Here is an 18,737-nt window from a genome sequence, read left to right as displayed (position 1 = left end):
TACTAGAAGACCTCCAAGTTTCCTTCCAATTCTGCTATTCAATTCTATTCTGCTCTACTCTACTCTACTCTCTTCTATTCTATTTTTAAACTGTGCAAGAGCAGCAACATTGCCTGGTCTCTACTGAAATGTAAACCTGGGTTGTAGAGGCAGCACAGCTGATGCTGAAAATCACAACTCAAGAACAGAAGAATGCATATTAATGGGGTCATGGGGCACAATATGTAGAGACAAAACCATATAAGTAATTTTACTGAATCTTATAGAGAATATGGTTGCTTTAATGCTTTGAGAATTAGAGTTACTGAATACTAACAAGAGATTTGGTAATGGAATGTGTTGTTATACAGTGATCTCTCGATTTTCGCGATCTCGATCTTCGCGAAACGCTATATCGCGATTTTTCCCACCCGATGACGTCACTCTCTTCCTTTCTCATCTTTCTTTCTCTCTCTCTTTCTCTATCTTGCTTCTTCCTCTCTCACACTCTCTTCCTCCCTCTCTCATCTCTTTCTTTCCTTCTCTCTCTTTCTCTATCTCTCCCCCTCTTGCTCTCGAGCGGCGGGCGAGCGGCGGGCGGGCAGCAGCGAGGAGCCGAAGATCGGGGTTTCCCCTTTGCGTGGGCGGCGGGGAAGACCCAGGGAAGGTTTCTTCGGCCGCCCAGCAGCTGATCTGCTCGGCAGCGCCGCAGCAGCGAGGAGCCGAAGATCGGGGTTTCCCCTTTGCGTGGGCGGCGGGGAAACCCCGATCTTCGGCTCCTCGCTGCTGCGGCGCTGCCGAGCAGATCAGCTGCTGGGCGGCTGAAGAAACCTTCCCTGGGTCTTCCCCGCTGCCCACGCAAACTCCACCATCTGCGCATGCGCGGCCATGGAAAAAGGGTGCGCATGCGCAGATGGTGTTTTTACTTCCACACCACTATATCGCGAAAAATCGAGTATCGCGAGGGGTCTTGGAACGTAACCCTCACGATACTCGAGGGATCACTGTACTTGTTATCCTGTTTATCCCTGATGGTTTCTAAACTTATAGCCTTTCAATGTGGTAATTTACTGCTTATATGAATGGGAAGAAGAACTCTTTTTACTCTAGCTCTAAAATTACTATGTTATTTGTTGTGGTTAGCTCTGGCCCAGCTCCTGCCCCAAGAAATGTGGAGGTGGATGTGGGGGAGACATCCACATGCCTCAGGCCTGTTTTGCTCCCAGTAGAATCTGCCAACGAAGTCTCCTCTGACCAAGGAAGCATGAGTGACAGGGAAGATGGGAGTTTGGCAGACAGCCCAGGAAGAGATCAGTCATCTGTATCATCCCTGGATTCTGAACAAGAATTAATGACACATCCACGCATGCGTAGAGTGATGCATAGGAGACAACAACTGAATGATTATTACAAGAGAAAATGAGGCCACCTGTGGTCGGGTGGGGCTGCTGTATTTAGTGCTACAGATAAAAGTGCAGCCTGGTGTTTTAGCCTCATGGCAGTTTATCTGATTCATTGTTTCGTCAAGATCGTGGTTTTTGCTGTTCAGGATTGTGTGTGTGGACTCTCTGGACTTTAGAATTGGACTCAGTTTCCCAGTTATTGGGTGAGCAATTGGATTGCATTCAACCTGTGCCTTGTGTGTACCAGAAAATCCCTTTGACATTTAAAAAGGGAGCTGTTTCTGTTTTTCTGTTTATAAAAACTTTTGGGTTTTCCTTTTATCGTGTGGTGTGTGTCTTCCTGGACTAATTACCCTGTAATTACGGGCGGTTGAGACACGCCGGCAGAACATTATTGAAGTTAAAATCAGCCATGAATGTTGAAAATAGTCCTGAGTTTGAATATTTTCTCTTATTTTGCCTACAGGGAAGCAGCACGTGAGTGCCGCAGGAAGAAAAAAGAATACGTCAAATGTCTAGAAAACAGAGTAGCTGTCCTTGAAAACCAAAACAAGACATTAATTGAAGAATTAAAAGCACTTAAGGACCTCTATTGCCACAAATCAGATTAATTTTAATTCTCCATTTTTTGTTTGTTAATGGGGAAAAAGACTGGTTTGGTGATAGCCAAACAGACAAAACAAACTTTTTTTATTTTCTAAGCATTTTTTCTTTTTTTTTTCTTTTTTTTTCTACATACACAACTGTCTGAAAGCAACTAAGGAATCTGATTCATCTGTACTTGGCATTAAACTGTGAATGTTGCACATCTGCCTTCACTTCTTCCACTCCTGAAATCGATTTCATCACATTACACCCTGATTCTGAAGGAAAAAGCAAACTTCCTCTTCAAGAAATAATAATCTTCATTTGTGAAGTTACAAGAGTTGAAGGTTTCTTACAATAATTTCAAGAGTCAGCATACTCTTATCTGAATGCCTTAGTATCACCTGGACCTTTGCCCTGAAATACTCAATGGGCCATATATAATTGAGGTATGGTGTACTGATGTTGCTGTGGTTGCCAAGTTATTGCATAATTTCAAATATATGTTAGCAGTTGTACTATTAACATCTATATGGTGGGATAATGCCAAAGGAGGTCCATTTCAGGTATACTAACCATGGAGGAATAGGAGTGAGCTGAAGAAATTAAGGAAGAGGCAAGTGGGACAATTATGAATCCAATCCAATTTTTGTACAACAACAACACACACACCCCTTATTTTCTATGTTGTTTTAATAAACTTTATGTAGCCAGACTTCAAATTCAAATGACAACTATCATTTTATACTTGATTGGGTTGTGAACTGATAGGAAGCAATAGAGCAGTATATGTTTAAGATGGGAAACATAATAATACATTCACTACTATTTCCTTTTTCTGTATCCAAAAGCAAGATTATCCCAGGTAACAGAAGTATAGTTAGCACAACCCAAGCTTTGGGGAAAGAAAACTTAACAGCTGTCCTAATTGTATCATGCAAGTAATAATTTTGGAACTTCGCCTCTCCAAACATTTGACTTTTCCTTTGATATATCTTTAAAAAGAAGTAAATTCATTCTCTGCTGCATCATCTGCATGTATAGTGTAGATATGATAAAGGTGGTGGGTTTTTTTGCTAAAATCCTACCTATTTTATATTCAGATGCTGTTACATTTATCTACAGGACACATTTATCAAACACATTTAATGCAGTCTACAATTCATTTAACTGACTAATATCAATAGGCCTTGTAATTTAAGGTTCTAATTATATATACATACACACACACACACACACACACACACACACACACATATATATATATATATATAATTTTGTATTTTATATATATATAATTGCCATATGCAAACATTTTAATCAGATTTTGAAGAAGCAAATAAAAGAATCTGGCAGCCATGAGCATAAATCTTTTGAAACTATTAGAATTGTTTTGGTGGAAAAAATATATCCTGGAGTTCATTGGAGCTGAGGATCCATTAGGGTCAGAATGGGATTGCATGGAGACAGTTGTCTAAACTCAGTCATTATTTTAATGTTTATGTATGTAGATACACACACAAAGCTATTAAAATAAACTTAAATTGTAGATGTTCTGAAAGATAAAATACCAGGGTATATTAGGGAGAATTTATCAGGTGCATTTAACAATATAATAATATATAGGGATTATTTCATTTTTAAAAGCATTTTCTGTGAAAAAATATTTTTATATAGGAACAGATAAAGTTTTTCGTTGTTTATATAGTAAGTCAAACCCAATTCTAGATTTGGAAGATAAATTTTCCACTCCTTTTAATTTGCTAGTCAAACTTGCCTCTCCTCCTCCTGGCATGAAAAATAAAAACCTGAACATCTGTGTAAGTAATTTATACATGGATTGTGATCTTTCATAAATTGGATGAAACAGAATGAAAGCATATATATTAATAATTAAGTGCTGCTATTCTGAAATTTTCATTGTATCATTAAAAAACAAGTACTTTGGTTTAGCAAAGATTTGGGAATATATGCTATAGAGAGCTGAAATCCACAATTTGTGGCTGCATTGTGAAATTTGTTTTCTTTTCCCTGATAATATGGTAGAATCATGAACTCACTAATTTTGCAGAAGTTATTTTTGTAACACTGTTGTCATGGTATGTGGTATCTTTTTGTTTGGATAATTTCGAAAACGTATCTCATTAAGCTGGCTGTTTTGGGATCACATAAATGGGTTAACTTGTATAAAAATTATGCAATAATGTAAGATTTATTTTAAAGACAAGTACTGGAAAAGCAACCACCATAACTTTCCACTATTTTGACATCATTTGTAATTATTGGGTATGATTGTATTTTAGCATTTAAGCCACCAGCTGAGCGGGCTATTTGGGGCCAGGGTAGATAAATAGCCTTTACAGCTTTTATAAGTTCTGTATGAAAGAGGCTAAATCTCGATCACTTGTAGTATCACAGAATCTATTGTACTGGTTCTATAGTAAATATAAATTTTACATTCTGAGATTTTTCACCAGCAATAACAACACATTTCAGTTCATTTTATTTATCCTGTACCGAGTTACTTAGGCATCTGGCATTCCATATATACTTTGAATTATGTTTTAATTATCCCAAACATAGAGCAGGTTGGTTCCAATATGTGTTTTGCAAGTAACAGCCAAAATGAATGGGATAGTACTGAAAAACCAACCCTCGATTTGTATATTACTAATTTATTGAGTTAATAGATTAATTGAATAGTTAGTCTCTGTTATACACTTGGCCCCTTTGCTGCATAACAAAACTTTTGTTGAGTTTATTGACAGATTTAAGTAAAACAACTGGCATAGAAAGGGCTACCTTCATTATAGTCATCCTACATAGAATTGATTTGAAGTACAGTTTCTATATTTTACAAAAGAAAAAAAACATTATTCAGGCAGTACAAATATTGCCTGAGGTGTTCTTCTAAAAGATATTCTTGGAAAGGTTTATGTATAAAGTATGTACATATATAAAATATATATACACAGTATATAATCTATAGCTCTGAGAGCTTTTAAGTCAGGAATGCTGAATATTATAGTATATTGAGGTCAGAAAAATAGCATGTACACCTGCCGATACATGCTTATTGTTTCTTCTCTCTTCCACACACACCCCAACAATATTATTCTGGCGCTTATTGATATGTTGTACCTGTTGTTTACTTACCCATTTTCAGTTACTTTATTTCACTGCAATTTGTATTTGTTATTATGGTGAATTATGAAGTGATAGCAACTGTTTAAAATTCCTCTTGTTCCCAAGTTCTTCACTTTGTGCTTTGTCTCTTGGGCAGCTATTCATTTAAGACAAAACAATTGGAAAACATTTGGGTTATATGGAGGGAACAAAAGAGAAAATGGTTGCTCAATATTTTGTTTGCATAAATTTACCCTACACTTGAGTAATGGAAAGCATTGTAACTAGAATTTGAAAATATACTTAAGCTCAGATACCTTTGGTAATTGCACAGTATGTCTGTTCTGGAATCTACCATGTTCTAACTAAGCAATTATAAAATTGCATAATGACAACTATATAATTTTATAAAAAAGGAGAGCTTTCATTATAATTATAACTAAGAACTGAAATACATGATCAGCAGATACATGTTTTATTGTGGATATGTATCATTTGAAATGCTTCAAGGATGAATATTTGTTCATGTACATTTTTTAAAAACTACCATGTTAAATGAGAAAGATGCTTTCTACTTCTGACATCAGTTTAGATGTGTGGAAATATTCTTTTTACAGAAAGATGCAAGTGTTTATTTTTCCACTTAAGGCCTGCAGAGGAGTGGCTCAGCAACAGATCCATCTGAGTGTATTAATGTAACTTTAATGTGCTCCTGCTTATGGTGGGCTTAATATCTTTATGCTTGGATGTTGTTACTCAATGGACTCTCAAAATAATCCTAAGAGACAGCTGTTTTTTAAAGGCATCTGCACAAGGCAATACCAAAGATTGAGATCTGAAATTGGGACTCCAATAAGAAAGGCTAGTGTTTAATGGTTAGAATATTTGAAAAAGAAAGAAATTCTAGGAAATGAGCAATAGACATATTTTTAAAAGCACAATATTTCCCAGTGCCAATTGAGATGAGATTGTATTAGTTACCACATGTAGTGTTTATAATATTCTTTGGTATTTCTTGTGTTGCATGAATCCATGTTTGCAGATGTTATGCCTATTGATACATGTACAATACCCCTGAGCACCCAAAGAGTTCTGAATATTTTGAGAAGCACAGCCACCTTAGACTGTTAAATAAAGAAATGGTGCTGAAACTTTAACAATTTACAACTTTGTAATGGCAATTTTCATTTTGAATATAGCATAAACATAGTCAATAATTATAATTGAAGTATAAATATTGCAGTCTCACGTAATTTTTTTATAAATGCAACTGTAGCCCAAAACAAATAATATAAGTACAAGTGGGGGGTTTTGGTATTGCAGATATTGGTTCTTACCAGCTGTTTCAAGCCTTTTAAAAATTTGTCTCTACAGTTAGGAATTCTAGGGGTTAATTCAGGATTGTTCTTATGAATAATTGTGTGCTGTTGCCAGTAATGGGTTCTAAATTAGTTTGCTACCGGTTCGCAAGTGTGATGCTTCTGGTGGGTAAAGCCTCCCACCACCAGTACTGGTTCATAGAATTGGTCCAAATCGGGAGCAACCCACCGCTGCTTACATCTGCAAGGAACCACATACAGCTTTTTGCATTCGCTTGCCCACTTTCTCAGGGTTATTGTATATTTTAACATTGCTACTTTGTAGCATAGTTATATATAATTTATTTCTGCAGTGCTAAACTATAAAGAATGTGTCAGCAGTTTATATCAGTACTATGTTTCAGAATATATGTCTGGAAAAAAAACCTCATAGATTTTTGGAATTGTAGTGCATTCTCAGTGACAGCATTTTAACATAATTGAGCTGTGTTTACATGTGGTTTCTTTTAAACCCACAATGAAAACAGGGCACTTTAACACTCTTATGTATCTGTGGAGTCTCCTCACTTGAATACCATCTATTAATTGACCTGTTGATCATGTAACAAATAAAATGTTGGGTGCATGCCTAAGTGTTTCAAAACAAGTCTTTGCTGTACTTCAGGGGAGTATTGTTATCACATTGTTATGTAAGTCTCAGACTTAGCCAGATGCATTAATGACATGAAAAATGAGTTCCAATATAAAACAAGTTGATTGTAATGACAAATTCATAACAAAAACTAAAGGATACTTTTGAAATGCTTTCTATAAGTTGTATGTTATCTAAGTGCCCCTCATTTTTGGGTCATGGGGTTATTTGTGAAACAATAAATGAAACATTGAATCTTTAATGCCATTTAAGATTTTACTATTCAAGTATACTTAATGCTCTAAATTGAGAAGCACTAAGGAATGGGAAAGTTGTGCAACTTCTGTTCAATTTATTGTTCTGTTTGAATCTCAAGTTCACATGAATGTGAACTTTCTTTAGAATATTATGGGAGGGGGACAGCTGTGCTAGTTTTATTTAATAAATTTTATTCTCCCTGTAACTGATTCTTTATCCAAAACAATCAGCAAAAAAACAGGGTACTGAACTTTTTAAAATGTTTATATTGCGAATTAAATTACTAGGCAGAGAAATATGAACTGGAGATGGATTAAATTAAATTTGAAAATTCCTTATTATTTTGAAATATCCCAGTTTTAATTTTGTAATTTATCCAGTTGTATTTTTTTAATTTTAATGTACTGGGTTATATTGCATTTTATTAACTATGTACATACTAACTGCTTTGTGTTTCAGAAGCTAGTAATTGCTTTGTATATTAAAGTGATATTTGTGAATTTGTGAAATACTGTCATAAAGTGCTTTTTTCTTACTGTAAAGTTTGTGGTATAAACTGTCATAAAACTCTTTTTACACATCTATGTATGGATACATAAACCTGCTTTAAAAATCCTTTTGAAGTCTCTTTTTTCAGATGGGATAATACAGTGATGGCTAACCTTTTCTGGACTGAGTGCCCAAAATGAGCGCCTGCGCATATGCATACCTGAGCCCCCAAAATGAAATGCATGCATGGTGCCCTGCACACTTTTGTCGCATGCACAAGCAGCCCCATGCACATGCTCCCCCCCACATGCATGGCAGAAACCCAAAGACAAACTGGCTAGCGGGAGGTACACATGCATGTGTGGCAGAGCTGAACTGGGGCGATGGCTCACAGAGGGGGCGCTTCATGCAACCTCTGGCATGCATGCCAAAGGTTCATCATCATGCCGATAGAATCACTTCCCCAATGTTTGTAAATTAGTTTAGACTGAAATATAAAGATTAAGCATGTATTTTTTCAAGCAGGAATACAAAAATGCAATTGACACACAATGTACAAAGCTCCAAATGTTTTGCTCTTATGTAGCTATTTTATAATTGCAGCTTAACTCCCTATCTTCTTTGCTAACATGACTTGCCACCCTGTCCTTTCTCTGCCACACTGCTGCCCTTTCTTGTACATACCGTACTTTCCATGTCACATTTCACCTCCTTCCCTTTGACTCCTTGCCATTTTTATTTGAACTTGCATATATTTTGAGTATCAATGCATATACAGTATATGTCTGTTTAGCTTTTAAAAAATAGAATAACCCTCAGAAATGTATAATCTCAGACTGTTGGAATTTACACACCCCTATTCTGGATCATATCTTTATTATTTCTGTTACCCAAGGGGAAAATACCAACTTTTCTAATTAAAGTAACAATTATGGGATGCTCAATAAACTGAACCCATGTCCTAAACCTAAAATATACAAATATAATGTGCTGTGCTAAAAATGTAAATCCATAAAATTCTGCACTGGACATAATTTTCATAAGAACATAAGAAGAGCCATGTTGAATCAGGCCAAAGCCAATCGAGTCCAGCATTCTGTATCACACAATGGCCCACCATTGTCCATGGGGATCTTGAGCAGAAAGAGAAGGCAAAACCCTCACATTCCCTTGACCCCCAACAAATGGCACCCAAGGGAATCCTGCCTGGAATTTGCTTTTCTTACTGGTGCTGCACACTGGGTTGACATCTTCATTGAGCTGTCCACCAAAACCCCAAGATCCCTTTCTTGGGTTGTCTCAGAAAGCTTGGTCTTCTTTTGCTTTCACCTACTTACTGCGAAACCTATATGAATTGGCCAACTGACTGAAACAGAGAGAAGGACTGAATATGGATAAACAATCTTGTGACCATATACAGCTTATCAGTTATTTCTTCAAAAATAGAGATTGCTATTCTTCGATGGCTCACCTGATTCTTTTTTATCAATGAAAGAAAAGCTTTTGTAGGAAACTCAACCTGATTAACTCCAAATAAGGAAACAAATAATAGATTACTTTCACTTTATTCTCATAAAGTACTTTCATTGTGATGGGGAGGGAGGGAGTTTTTGATCCAAGTATTGGGACAATGAGAAGGAAAGGGAAGACATGAGCTGGCAATAATTGATGACCAGACCAATCACAAATCCCCCTTCAGGACATGCCTCTGCGCTCTGAATATATGCACATCATTATCAGGGTCATAGAGCACTTCACGCACTGCAAAATGTTCTCTAAGCATCTTCAGGAAATTCTGGTCCCGCTCATAGCGGAGACGGCATGATAACAGGATTACAGTCTCATCAGAGCAGAGATAATCCAGTGTCTGAAGAAGATCTGCAAATGTTTCTTCCAGATAAACTATGTCTGCGCCCAAGATAATATCATATTCTCCTGGAGAAAAATCTGCCAAATCCTGTCCCCAGGTAAGTTCCTTTATTGCTGCTCTTGACTGAAGGTTGAAAGGTAAATTAGTTTGCACATTTGACTCCAGTAAGGGCAATGTTGGCTTTCGGTCTGTGATTGTAACTTGAGCACCTAAGAAGAGAAACATGGAGGACTGTAAAGAGAACCCTTATTCAAATAAATATAGTGAAAAAAACTTATATAGTTAAGGAATATATTAGGAAAACTCAAAGATGAGTGCACTCATCCTTTTTGTTCCATTAAAATTAGTAAAGCTAAAAGGAAACTACCTTTTGAGATCCCTGTTAGATGCCAAAACAAACTTCTAGCCTACACTGGCTCCAGAGTAACTTACCAAGTAACACAGCTACAATTCCAAGGAGGCCTGTCCCAGCTCCTAACTCAATCACCCTGCGTCCTTGCAGATCAATGCCTCCCGTCTCCAGGAAAGTGCACAAGACCACTGCCTAGGTCAAGAGGGGGGAAAAAAATCTTAAGATTTTACAAGATTTTACAAGACTGGATACAGGTCCAGTCAGATAATAGCATTTCTTCTGTCATCCATATGAGAAGTTTGTAAAAATGTTTTAAGCACAAGATGTGATTTTCATGCCATCATGAAAGCTTTTAAATGCACATATCTAGTTTTTATTTTTCAAGAGGGAAAAGTAGGAAATTCCCAATTAAAATGAGGACAGAGGCAGAAAATGAGAACAGAGGCAGCCCTCCTGGTAAGAGGAGGGCTAAGGGGATTGTCATCTATTCCTGCACTCCTGGTGTGTAGATACGCCTTGACTTGTGGCCATTTATTTAACGGAAGTTCCAAGTCACAAAAGTGTTGAAAAAAGTGACCTACAGCTGGTCCTTCCTTTCCTGCAGCCACATTATCAAAATCTGGGCACTTGATAAATGGCATATATTCACAGTGGTTGCAGCATTCTGGGAGTGACATGAATGTTATTTGTGATCTTCTAAGAGAGTTTCCAACAAACAAAGTTAAAAGGGGGAAGGAAGTCAGATTCACTTAATGACAGATGTCATAAATTAGACACGACTTATTTAATGACTGCATAACATATTGATGAAGTTCCGATCACAATTGCAGTCATAAGTCAAGGGCCACCTGTAGTAAGTGGTGTGCTCTTGCACAGAGGTAAGTAAGGCGTGTGGGTGTATGCATGTTCCCTCCCATATTTGGATATACCAAGTGGCTCAACAGAAAATATATATACAGTGATACCTCGTCTTCCAAACCCCTTGTCATACGAACTTTTCGAGATACGAACCCGGGGTTTAAGATTTTTTTGCCTCTTCTTCCAAACTATTTTCACCTTATGAACCCACTGCTGCCGCTGGGATACCCCGCATCCGGACTTCCGTTGCCAGGCAAAGGCTCCCCTCGTTGGGAAACCCCACCTCCGGACCGTCCATTGCCAGCGAAGCACCCATTTTTGCGCTGCTAGGATTCCCCTGCAGGATCACAAAAACGCGGCAGTCCGGAGGTGGGGTTTCCCATGGAGGGGAGCCTCAGGGGAATCCCAGCATTGCAAAAACGGGCGCTTCGGCTACCAAAAGAGGTGAATTTTGGGCTTGCACAATTTAATCGCTTTTCCATTGATTCCTATGGGAAACATTATTTCGTCTTACGAACTTTTCACCTTACGAACCTCCTCCTGGCACCAATTAAGTTTGTAAGAAAAGGTATCGCTGTACTTTGGCAATAGGCAAAAAGGAAGCTGTGTGCTCCCTCCCATATTGGGTATAACAGGATGATCCAACAGAGAAAATATATATTTGTCAAATTTTTCTTTCCTTTCCCTCCTTTTCAATATCAGCAAAAATCTCTCTCTCACACACACACACACACACACACACTCATTCATTCATATTCATATATATTGCATGTGTATATACACACATGCTCTTGAGAATGGGCATCAGAATTTTATTTTTTAATGTGTGCCAGTCTGATCACACATAAAAATGGCAATAAAGGTTATCTTATCTTATAATCATCGTGCTATATAAGGAATCTCTCTTAAAATTTCCAAAGTGACTAAAATTTATTCTTAGTGCAGTTCTACCTAATCTCTTTTTAAATGGATATCTTTGAATACCAAACAATTCAATGCTCAAAAAGCAGATACTAGTTTTATCACTTTATTTCATACCCAAATAAATAATTTTAGCAAGACAGCAAGAATATAAATGAGTATTCCATAAGGTTGCAATCCTAGATCCATTTATAGGAAATGAGCCCCCATAACAGCATAGAAATTCTAGTAAATATATATTGTAATTTTTCAATTTTCAACTTTCAGAGAACTATTTTTGTGCAATATAAAACAGTGACACTTATTAACTAAATGTCTTCAACACTAGGTGTTACCGTTGTCAGAAAATTATCATTTTTTGTAACAATGTTATTATGACAAGTTAAGCAGATGACACAGTAAGAACTGTGAAGAAAGCTCTAATGAACTGCTTGCCTCCACACAGTAAACTACAGTATCTCTTGGAGAGCCATGTTTTGTATCATCATAACTAAATTATGTTTAAGAAAATAGATAACTATATTAATCCCAACCTAAGCCTCTGCCTAAACAGTTTATTATTTTTTAAAAAACATATTTTTGTTGTTTTGTTTATTTACTTCATTTTTATTATTTTGAAATAACTCAAGGCAGGAAACATACCTAATGCTCATTCCTCCTCCTATTTTCCCCACAACAACTGTGTAAGGAGAATGGGCTGAGTGTGTGTGACTGGCCCAAAATCACAGGACTAGAACTCAGTGTCTCCTGGTGTCTATCTGAAGGAAGATATATGGGGGCAAGTTATATGGTCTACTGTTCATCTCAACTATTGGAGATTGCTGGCTGAAAATGAAATAGAAACATATTCAGCTCCATGTTAGAGAAAGACCTTTTAATCTAAATGCCAATTCCAGTGAGGAAAAACAATAGGAATCTCAATTAGGAATGTGCAAAATCTACCATTCCATGAAGAGTACATACTTGTATTTTCAGACACTTTGTTGTGCAAATTCCAGGCATTCCTAGGATGGTTTAGTAGCCTTCCAGAAGTAGAACTGGAGGTGGTTCACAATATTCTGGATATATGTAGAATTAATTACATTAATGTAATGTTGCCATAAGAAATTTTGGATGGGATGGAAAGGAACAGGTGTAATCATGATTTCAGGAATGGAAAATCTATACCAATCTTCCTCATTCTGATGATTTTGCATTTTGGGTATGTTGGGAGTTGTAATCTAGTTAATCTGAAAAATGTCAAGTTCTCTATCAAAACCTTAGCAAAAAATCTGAATGAACCACTCAGCCAGAGGCTCTCAGACACACAATATTATAAGGTTATAAGAACTGGACTGTCCACTAGGATGAAGCCCTATAAAGCAGATAATTATTATCTGTCGTGGGGGTTAAATGCAAATTTTATTATTATCCTTAATCCTGGAAGTTCAAATCTGTTACCTATTTCTCTCCCTGTATAATTCACATCTATTTTCTAGAAAGCATAGATTCCTAGCTTGACTCTCAGATGGTTGGAAAGATAAATGAGAAAAAGTTCTCCAAAACATCTCCCTGCTTCAGTTAAATGTATCATTTTAGAATTCTGTCACTTTTGTTTCTCTTGAATGCAATAAACATTATGACCCAGAGAAGACTGAAATATTAGTTCAATTGCTAAAGTGCCATGTCCAGTTTCTTAAAAATTCCTTAGTGAACCATTACAAATCTCCACAATTGAATCAATGCAAATTATACGCACCGCATCCCAAACCACAGCAGCTACACCCAACTGCGTCCAATTCTGCTTAATGTGAATTGTATGGTTGGCAAAACAGAATGTAGAGGAAGATTTATGTAACTTCTGCATTCCCCAAAGAGCTGTGCTGTCATAAGGAACCAAAGCCATCTTTTTGCCTATCAAATCAAGAAAAGATACAGAATTAGAAAACCTTCCACGTGAAACCCATAAATAAAGTTTTATTCTGTCCACTTCTATTCAATTTTAGTTCAGATTCATTTCATTAAGTAGACAATAAAAAACTGAGCTCCCAATTTGTACTCTAGTGATGAAAACCATACTAAATAAAAAAATAAACAGCACTCTCATGTTGTTGGTATTATGTTCGGCTGTTGACTAGTCTTCACATCCCAAAGAATGTCACCTTCATTAATCTAATCATGCAAACAAAACATGAATATTAAATTACTAAATATACACCTAAATATACACCTAAATATACACCTAAATTTGGACCGTACATGGTACTGTCCTTAAATGCAGCAGCTCCAGCAGTTATGGATATGCCCATTTAACATCAAGATTGAAAGAATGCCAACTAATTATCAATTAGCTTCTGGGCACAATTCAAATAGCAGTTGATATATTTAAAGCCATTCATGACTCAGCTCATGATATGTAGGTAAGACTGTTAGCTACTCAAGAATCAGTTGATGGCTGGAGTGGCATATAAGCCTCATAAAATAAATATATATGAAAAAATATAAAGAAAATGGGAATCATCTGAAAGTTACTCCAGTTATGGAATCCTTGAGGCTCTCTGAGTTTGGTTGTGTGCTTGCAGACAATTTGTTATCAGGGTAACACTTATAATGTTAGAAGAGAGTGAGGTTTGCTCTCTTTATGTATAGTAGCTTGTCTTGTCTTCTCATTTCTCAATTATTTTTATTTTACAAAAAAAGAAGATACATGAAACTATCAACAACACTTTAAAATGAGTAACAGAAAGTGCTCCTTAATCCCACTGCCAGTGAATTTCTAGGAACACTCAAATAATCCCTACCTGATCCTTCAAAAGGTGGATGATTCCTAAACTCTGCCAAACAGGGGTAAGTATACAGCTAAACCTTGAGCTGCAAAGCTACGTACCAGCCTCCTCTCTGCCATCAATTCCACAACAGGTACTGGCTTAGGATCCCTCCTTCTTTCCTAGAATAATAAGATGGAAAGAAAAAAGAAAACACGTATGGCTCATCCAGCATTCCCATTTAAGTAGCACAAGGTACAGAAAGTAAGGGGAAACTTTGAGATATCTTATAAGAAATCTACAGCTATGTACCCAAAATTATGGACCAAAAATTAATATTCTACCTAAGTGTTCTCGGTAAATCTGGCTACTTTTACGTTTTGATGTACCTAAGGAAGACAGAGCACTTGGAAAACTGAGTTAGTTATGGCTTGATTGACAATAGACAAAAGTGTTGTGCAATTACCAGCTATCAATTGTTCTCATAGTTTTTGCTTTGCAAGAAGATACAACCAACTTTCCTTATTTGGCCAGAAGAAGATGCAACTAGTAAAATTCTTCCTAACTTTCAAGATACAGCAATACCTCTACTTAAGAACTAAATTCGTTCCGTGGCCAGGTTCTTAAGTAGAAACGTTCTTAAGTAGAAGCAAATTTTTCCATAGGAATCAATGTAAAAGCAAATAATGCATGCAAACCCATTAGGAAAGAAATAAAAACCTTGGAATTTAGGTGAGAGGAGGAGGAAGAAGAAGAGGAGGATGAGAGTTGCTACCGAAGGAAGAAGGTGAGGTGAGTGGAATCAAAAAAATCCAAAACTTTAAGGCTTAAAAAAAAAAAGAGGGACTCTGAGGCGCTGAGAAGGAGCATGCACCTCCAATACACCTGTCATGAGGCTGCCTCCCATACACTAGCTGCTGCTACTACGTGCTGCCTCTTCCTTCACATGCTGAAGGGCTCCCCTCTCTTCTCACTCGCTAGCTTTGTAGCTGGCACCTTTCCTTCGCTGTGGTGACTCCTCGACTGTCCAGAGTGAAGGGAGCATTTCTTTTCTCTGGGCCCTAGCAGAGGTTTATTCCCTCTCCAAGCGCCCAGAGAAAGGAAAATGCTTTGTTCGCTCTGGACTGACAATCCTCCTTAAGCATCACCAAAAGGCTCTTCTGGCAGCCCAGATGGCCGGGATTAAAGGTGGAATGGCAGGAAACTGGCCGGGTCTTTGTGCCGCTCTCAAATTTCCTGGGAAATTTTTCTCGGCTCGGGTTCTTAAGTAGAAAATGGTTCTTAAGTAGAGGCAAAAAAATCTTGAACACCTGGTTCTTATCTAGAAAAGTGATTAAGTGGAGGCGTTCTTAAGTAGAGGTACCACTGTATAGACCTGCATATTGAGATATGTTTTTCATCATTCAATCAGTCTTGACTGCTATAGTTATTAACCCAAAAAGGATAAAATGAGGCATGCTAAGGATTCAAAAGAAGCATAGTACAGGTAGTCCTCAACTTGAGTCCACAATTGAGTCCAAATTTATGTTGTTAAATGAGGCATTACAGTGAATTTTGCCCCATTTTACAACCTTGCTTGCCAGAGTTGTTAAGTAAATCACTGCAGTTGATAAGTTGATAACATGACTGTTGAGTGAATCTGGCTTTCCCATTGATTTTACTTGTCAAAAGGTGGAAAAGGTGATTACAAGACTTTTGGAAACGGCAATGGTTGTAAATATGAACCAGTTGCAAAGCATCTGAATGTTGATCACATGATCATGGAGATTCTACAAAGATCATGTGAAAAATGGCCATGCCTTTTTTCCATGTAATTGTAACTTTGAATGGTCACTAAGTGAACTGTTATAAGTCGAGGACTACTTGTATGTCTAACTTTATTAATCCTCCCTACAAACACTTCAGAGGCAGTTAACCTGTCTGGGATCCTAGTCCTAGAACCATAATATAAATTCTTAGAATATGCAGTTAATTAAATCAAACAAATTCTTAATAAGATTTATCCTCCAAAAGAAGAACCTCCTGTAGATTTGCACACAATCAAAGATATACATTTTGAGAATTATATTATGTCTTTGAAAACAATGTCCATGCTTTCTCCCAGGCGTAGGCAAAGTTGGCTCTTCTATGACTTCAACTCCAGAATTCCTGATCCAATCATGCTAGTTCAGGAATTCTGGGAGTTGAAGTCCACATGTCATAGAAGAGCCAACTTTGCCTACCCCTGTTCTATCCAAAGTGTGATATTTATAAAAACCAAAACAATATTTAAAACATAATGCCTGAAAGAACAAACACCCTGAAAATATTAATAGATTCATCAGTGTAAAGCCCATAGTAGCATAAAAATGTAAAAAGTCAATATACTATTTTAAGAAGCCCCCCCCCATGGATAATTAAATATAAAGCATCTCAGAACTCTATTTAAAAATCCATTTACTCATCAAACCAATTTGTCATCTGTCCCATAATTGTTCTGCTCATCAATAAACAGAGTCCTTCTTCTCAATCAGCCTCCATTTTATTTCAAGACCCTTTGGTTTGAAACCGGACCGGATTCCCCCCCCCCCCAACACTACACTACTCAAAGGACTTGAAGAATAAAACTTACGTGCTTTTCACTGAAAATACAATCAAGTCAGCTTGCCTGGTGCGCTCTGGAAAGAAAAGGCGTCATGGACGGCTAAGTCCTGAAATACAAAAGAGCCCAAGTGGGAGTCTAAAATACCTTCAGACTTCTGCAGTAAGTCGCTGTGACATTTGTTTTGTTTGGAGTTGGCGCGTTGCATTAACTCCTAAAGCAGTTTGCAAATTATGCATTATTGACCTGGTATTGGAAATCCTCCTAATTGTAGTTTAATGAATACTACCATAGCTAACAGCCAAGATATCACGTTAGGTTTGCAATGCTAAATTGATTTCCCTTTCTCTTGTTGCTTCCTTACAAACTTCTCCTTTCCTTTCTCCCCCAGCCATCGACCCACCCTCGGGAGGCAAATCCTCTACACACACGCACGCCCCACGTCCCCAGCCTTCCCCATTCCTTCCTCACGCAAGGCTGGCTCTATGAAGATCCTCCACTCGTCCCGGGCACGTGAGCACTGAAGCTCCACAGAGAGGCTAGCCAAGGGGAGGGCGGCAATAGAGATAGGAAGAGAGAGAAAGAAAAAGGAAGGCACGTGTCGCTTGCACGTCCCTTCAAAATAGGAAGAAATCCAGGCAGCGTTCTGGACACAGGATGCTGCTGTTGCTGCTGCTATGCAACCAGATCTAAGATTTAGAGAATACAACTTGTTTCTGAAGACGGGATAAGTCAATGGATCACAATAGTCCCGATGGTATGTCTAATTGTTCATATCTCTACGAACACAGCCTCCTCTACTGTATTAGCACTGCAGCGACAATATCTACCGCTGGTCGGCGTACCGTGGAGTCGGTCTGAGCATTTCGCAGCCGCTTCTTTCGGTTTGCCTTGAGGAAAAAAAAGTATTATTTACCCTTAATATAGCTGTTTGGCCTCCCTCTCATTCTACACATAAATTGTTTTAGCTCCTACCTGCAGAGCACAGCACACCCAGACAACTAGACTAAAGTGACCAGATTTTAAGACTGGGAAAGTCTTAAAATCTGCCACACGAATCCCAGCAACCGATTAGGTCCCACAGAGTTGGCCTTCTCTGGTCCCGTTGACTACTAAACAATGTTGTCTGGCGGGCCCTGGGGAAGAGCCTTCCTTGTGGTGGCCCCAGCCCTCTAGAATCAACTCCCCCTGGAGATTAGAATGGCCCCACCCTCCTTGCCTTTTGTAAATTATTGAAGACCCAACTATGTCGCCAGTCGTGGGGTAACTGAGACACCCCCAGGCTCATATAGTTTATGTATGGTTTGATTGTGTTGCATGGTTTTAATGATGGGTTTTAGATGTATTTTAAATATTGGATTTGTCACATTGTTATAATAGTTGTGAGCCGCTCCGAGTGTTCGGAGAGGGGCTGCATACCAATCTAATTTTTTTTATGATGATGATGATGATGATGATGATGGAACAATTTTTCCCTCCAATCCTCTCACCACTGTCAAACTATTCTCTAAGGCTGCATTACTATTACTATTAGTCTTCTCATCATTCCTATCACCCATCTCCTCCCACTGATGAATGTATGACTGTAACTTGTTGCTTGTATCCTTACGATTTATATTGT

At 37.7% G+C, this 18,737-nt stretch overlaps 2 protein-coding genes across 7 annotated transcripts in view; one reads left to right on the top strand and one right to left on the bottom strand.

Annotated features, from left to right (window-relative positions):
* Positions 1 to 7,916, top strand: part of CREB1 (cAMP responsive element binding protein 1) — a 52,989-nt gene extending 45,073 nt beyond the window's left edge. For both annotated transcript variants that reach the window (XM_070731969.1, XM_070731968.1), the window contains exon 8: positions 1,849 to 7,916. In XM_070731969.1, coding sequence (XP_070588070.1) covers positions 1,849 to 1,993 — 145 coding nt within the window. In that variant the 3' untranslated portion in view covers positions 1,994 to 7,916. The remainder of the gene's footprint in view (positions 1 to 1,848) is intronic.
* Positions 7,917 to 9,338: 1,422 nt separating this feature from the next.
* On the bottom strand, positions 9,339 to 17,749 carry METTL21A (methyltransferase 21A, HSPA lysine). Of its 5 annotated transcripts, none has more exons than XM_070731961.1 (6): positions 17,588 to 17,749; positions 17,147 to 17,225; positions 14,658 to 14,717; positions 13,530 to 13,684; positions 10,093 to 10,204; positions 9,339 to 9,869 (listed from the first exon to the last, which is right to left on the bottom strand). In XM_070731961.1, the coding sequence occupies exons 4-6, from the start codon at positions 13,674 to 13,676 to the stop codon at positions 9,472 to 9,474; spliced, it is 657 nt and encodes a 218-aa protein (XP_070588062.1). In that variant the 5' UTR covers positions 13,677 to 13,684; positions 14,658 to 14,717; positions 17,147 to 17,225; positions 17,588 to 17,749; the 3' UTR covers positions 9,339 to 9,471. The 5 variants fall into 5 exon arrangements, with proteins under 5 accessions (XP_070588062.1, XP_070588066.1, XP_070588064.1 ...); XM_070731965.1 differs by having other exon boundaries at positions 14,572 to 14,717; positions 17,520 to 17,654; XM_070731963.1 differs by having other exon boundaries at positions 17,481 to 17,589.
* Between the last annotated feature and the right edge of the window lie 988 nt (positions 17,750 to 18,737).

Source organism: Erythrolamprus reginae, chromosome 1 (assembly GCF_031021105.1).
Source record: "Erythrolamprus reginae isolate rEryReg1 chromosome 1, rEryReg1.hap1, whole genome shotgun sequence".
NCBI lineage: Eukaryota > Metazoa > Chordata > Lepidosauria > Squamata > Dipsadidae > Erythrolamprus > Erythrolamprus reginae.
This window is presented reverse-complemented; position numbering and strand designations above follow the sequence as displayed.

What these genes read in the sequence shown, in the direction of transcription:
- METTL21A (XM_070731961.1), bottom strand. Translation starts at nt 13,676, where the DNA reads ATGGCTTTGGTTCCTTATGACAGCACAGCTCTTTGGGGAATGCAGAAG. An exon ending in CTGCTGTGGTTTGGGATGCG is followed by an intron (nt 10,205 to 13,529) that starts GTGCGTATAATT and finishes CTCTTGACCTAG; the next exon opens with GCAGTGGTCTTGTGCACTTT. An exon ending in AATTGTAGCTGTGTTACTTG is followed by an intron (nt 9,870 to 10,092) that starts GTAAGTTACTCT and finishes TTCTCTTCTTAG; the next exon opens with GTGCTCAAGTTACAATCACA.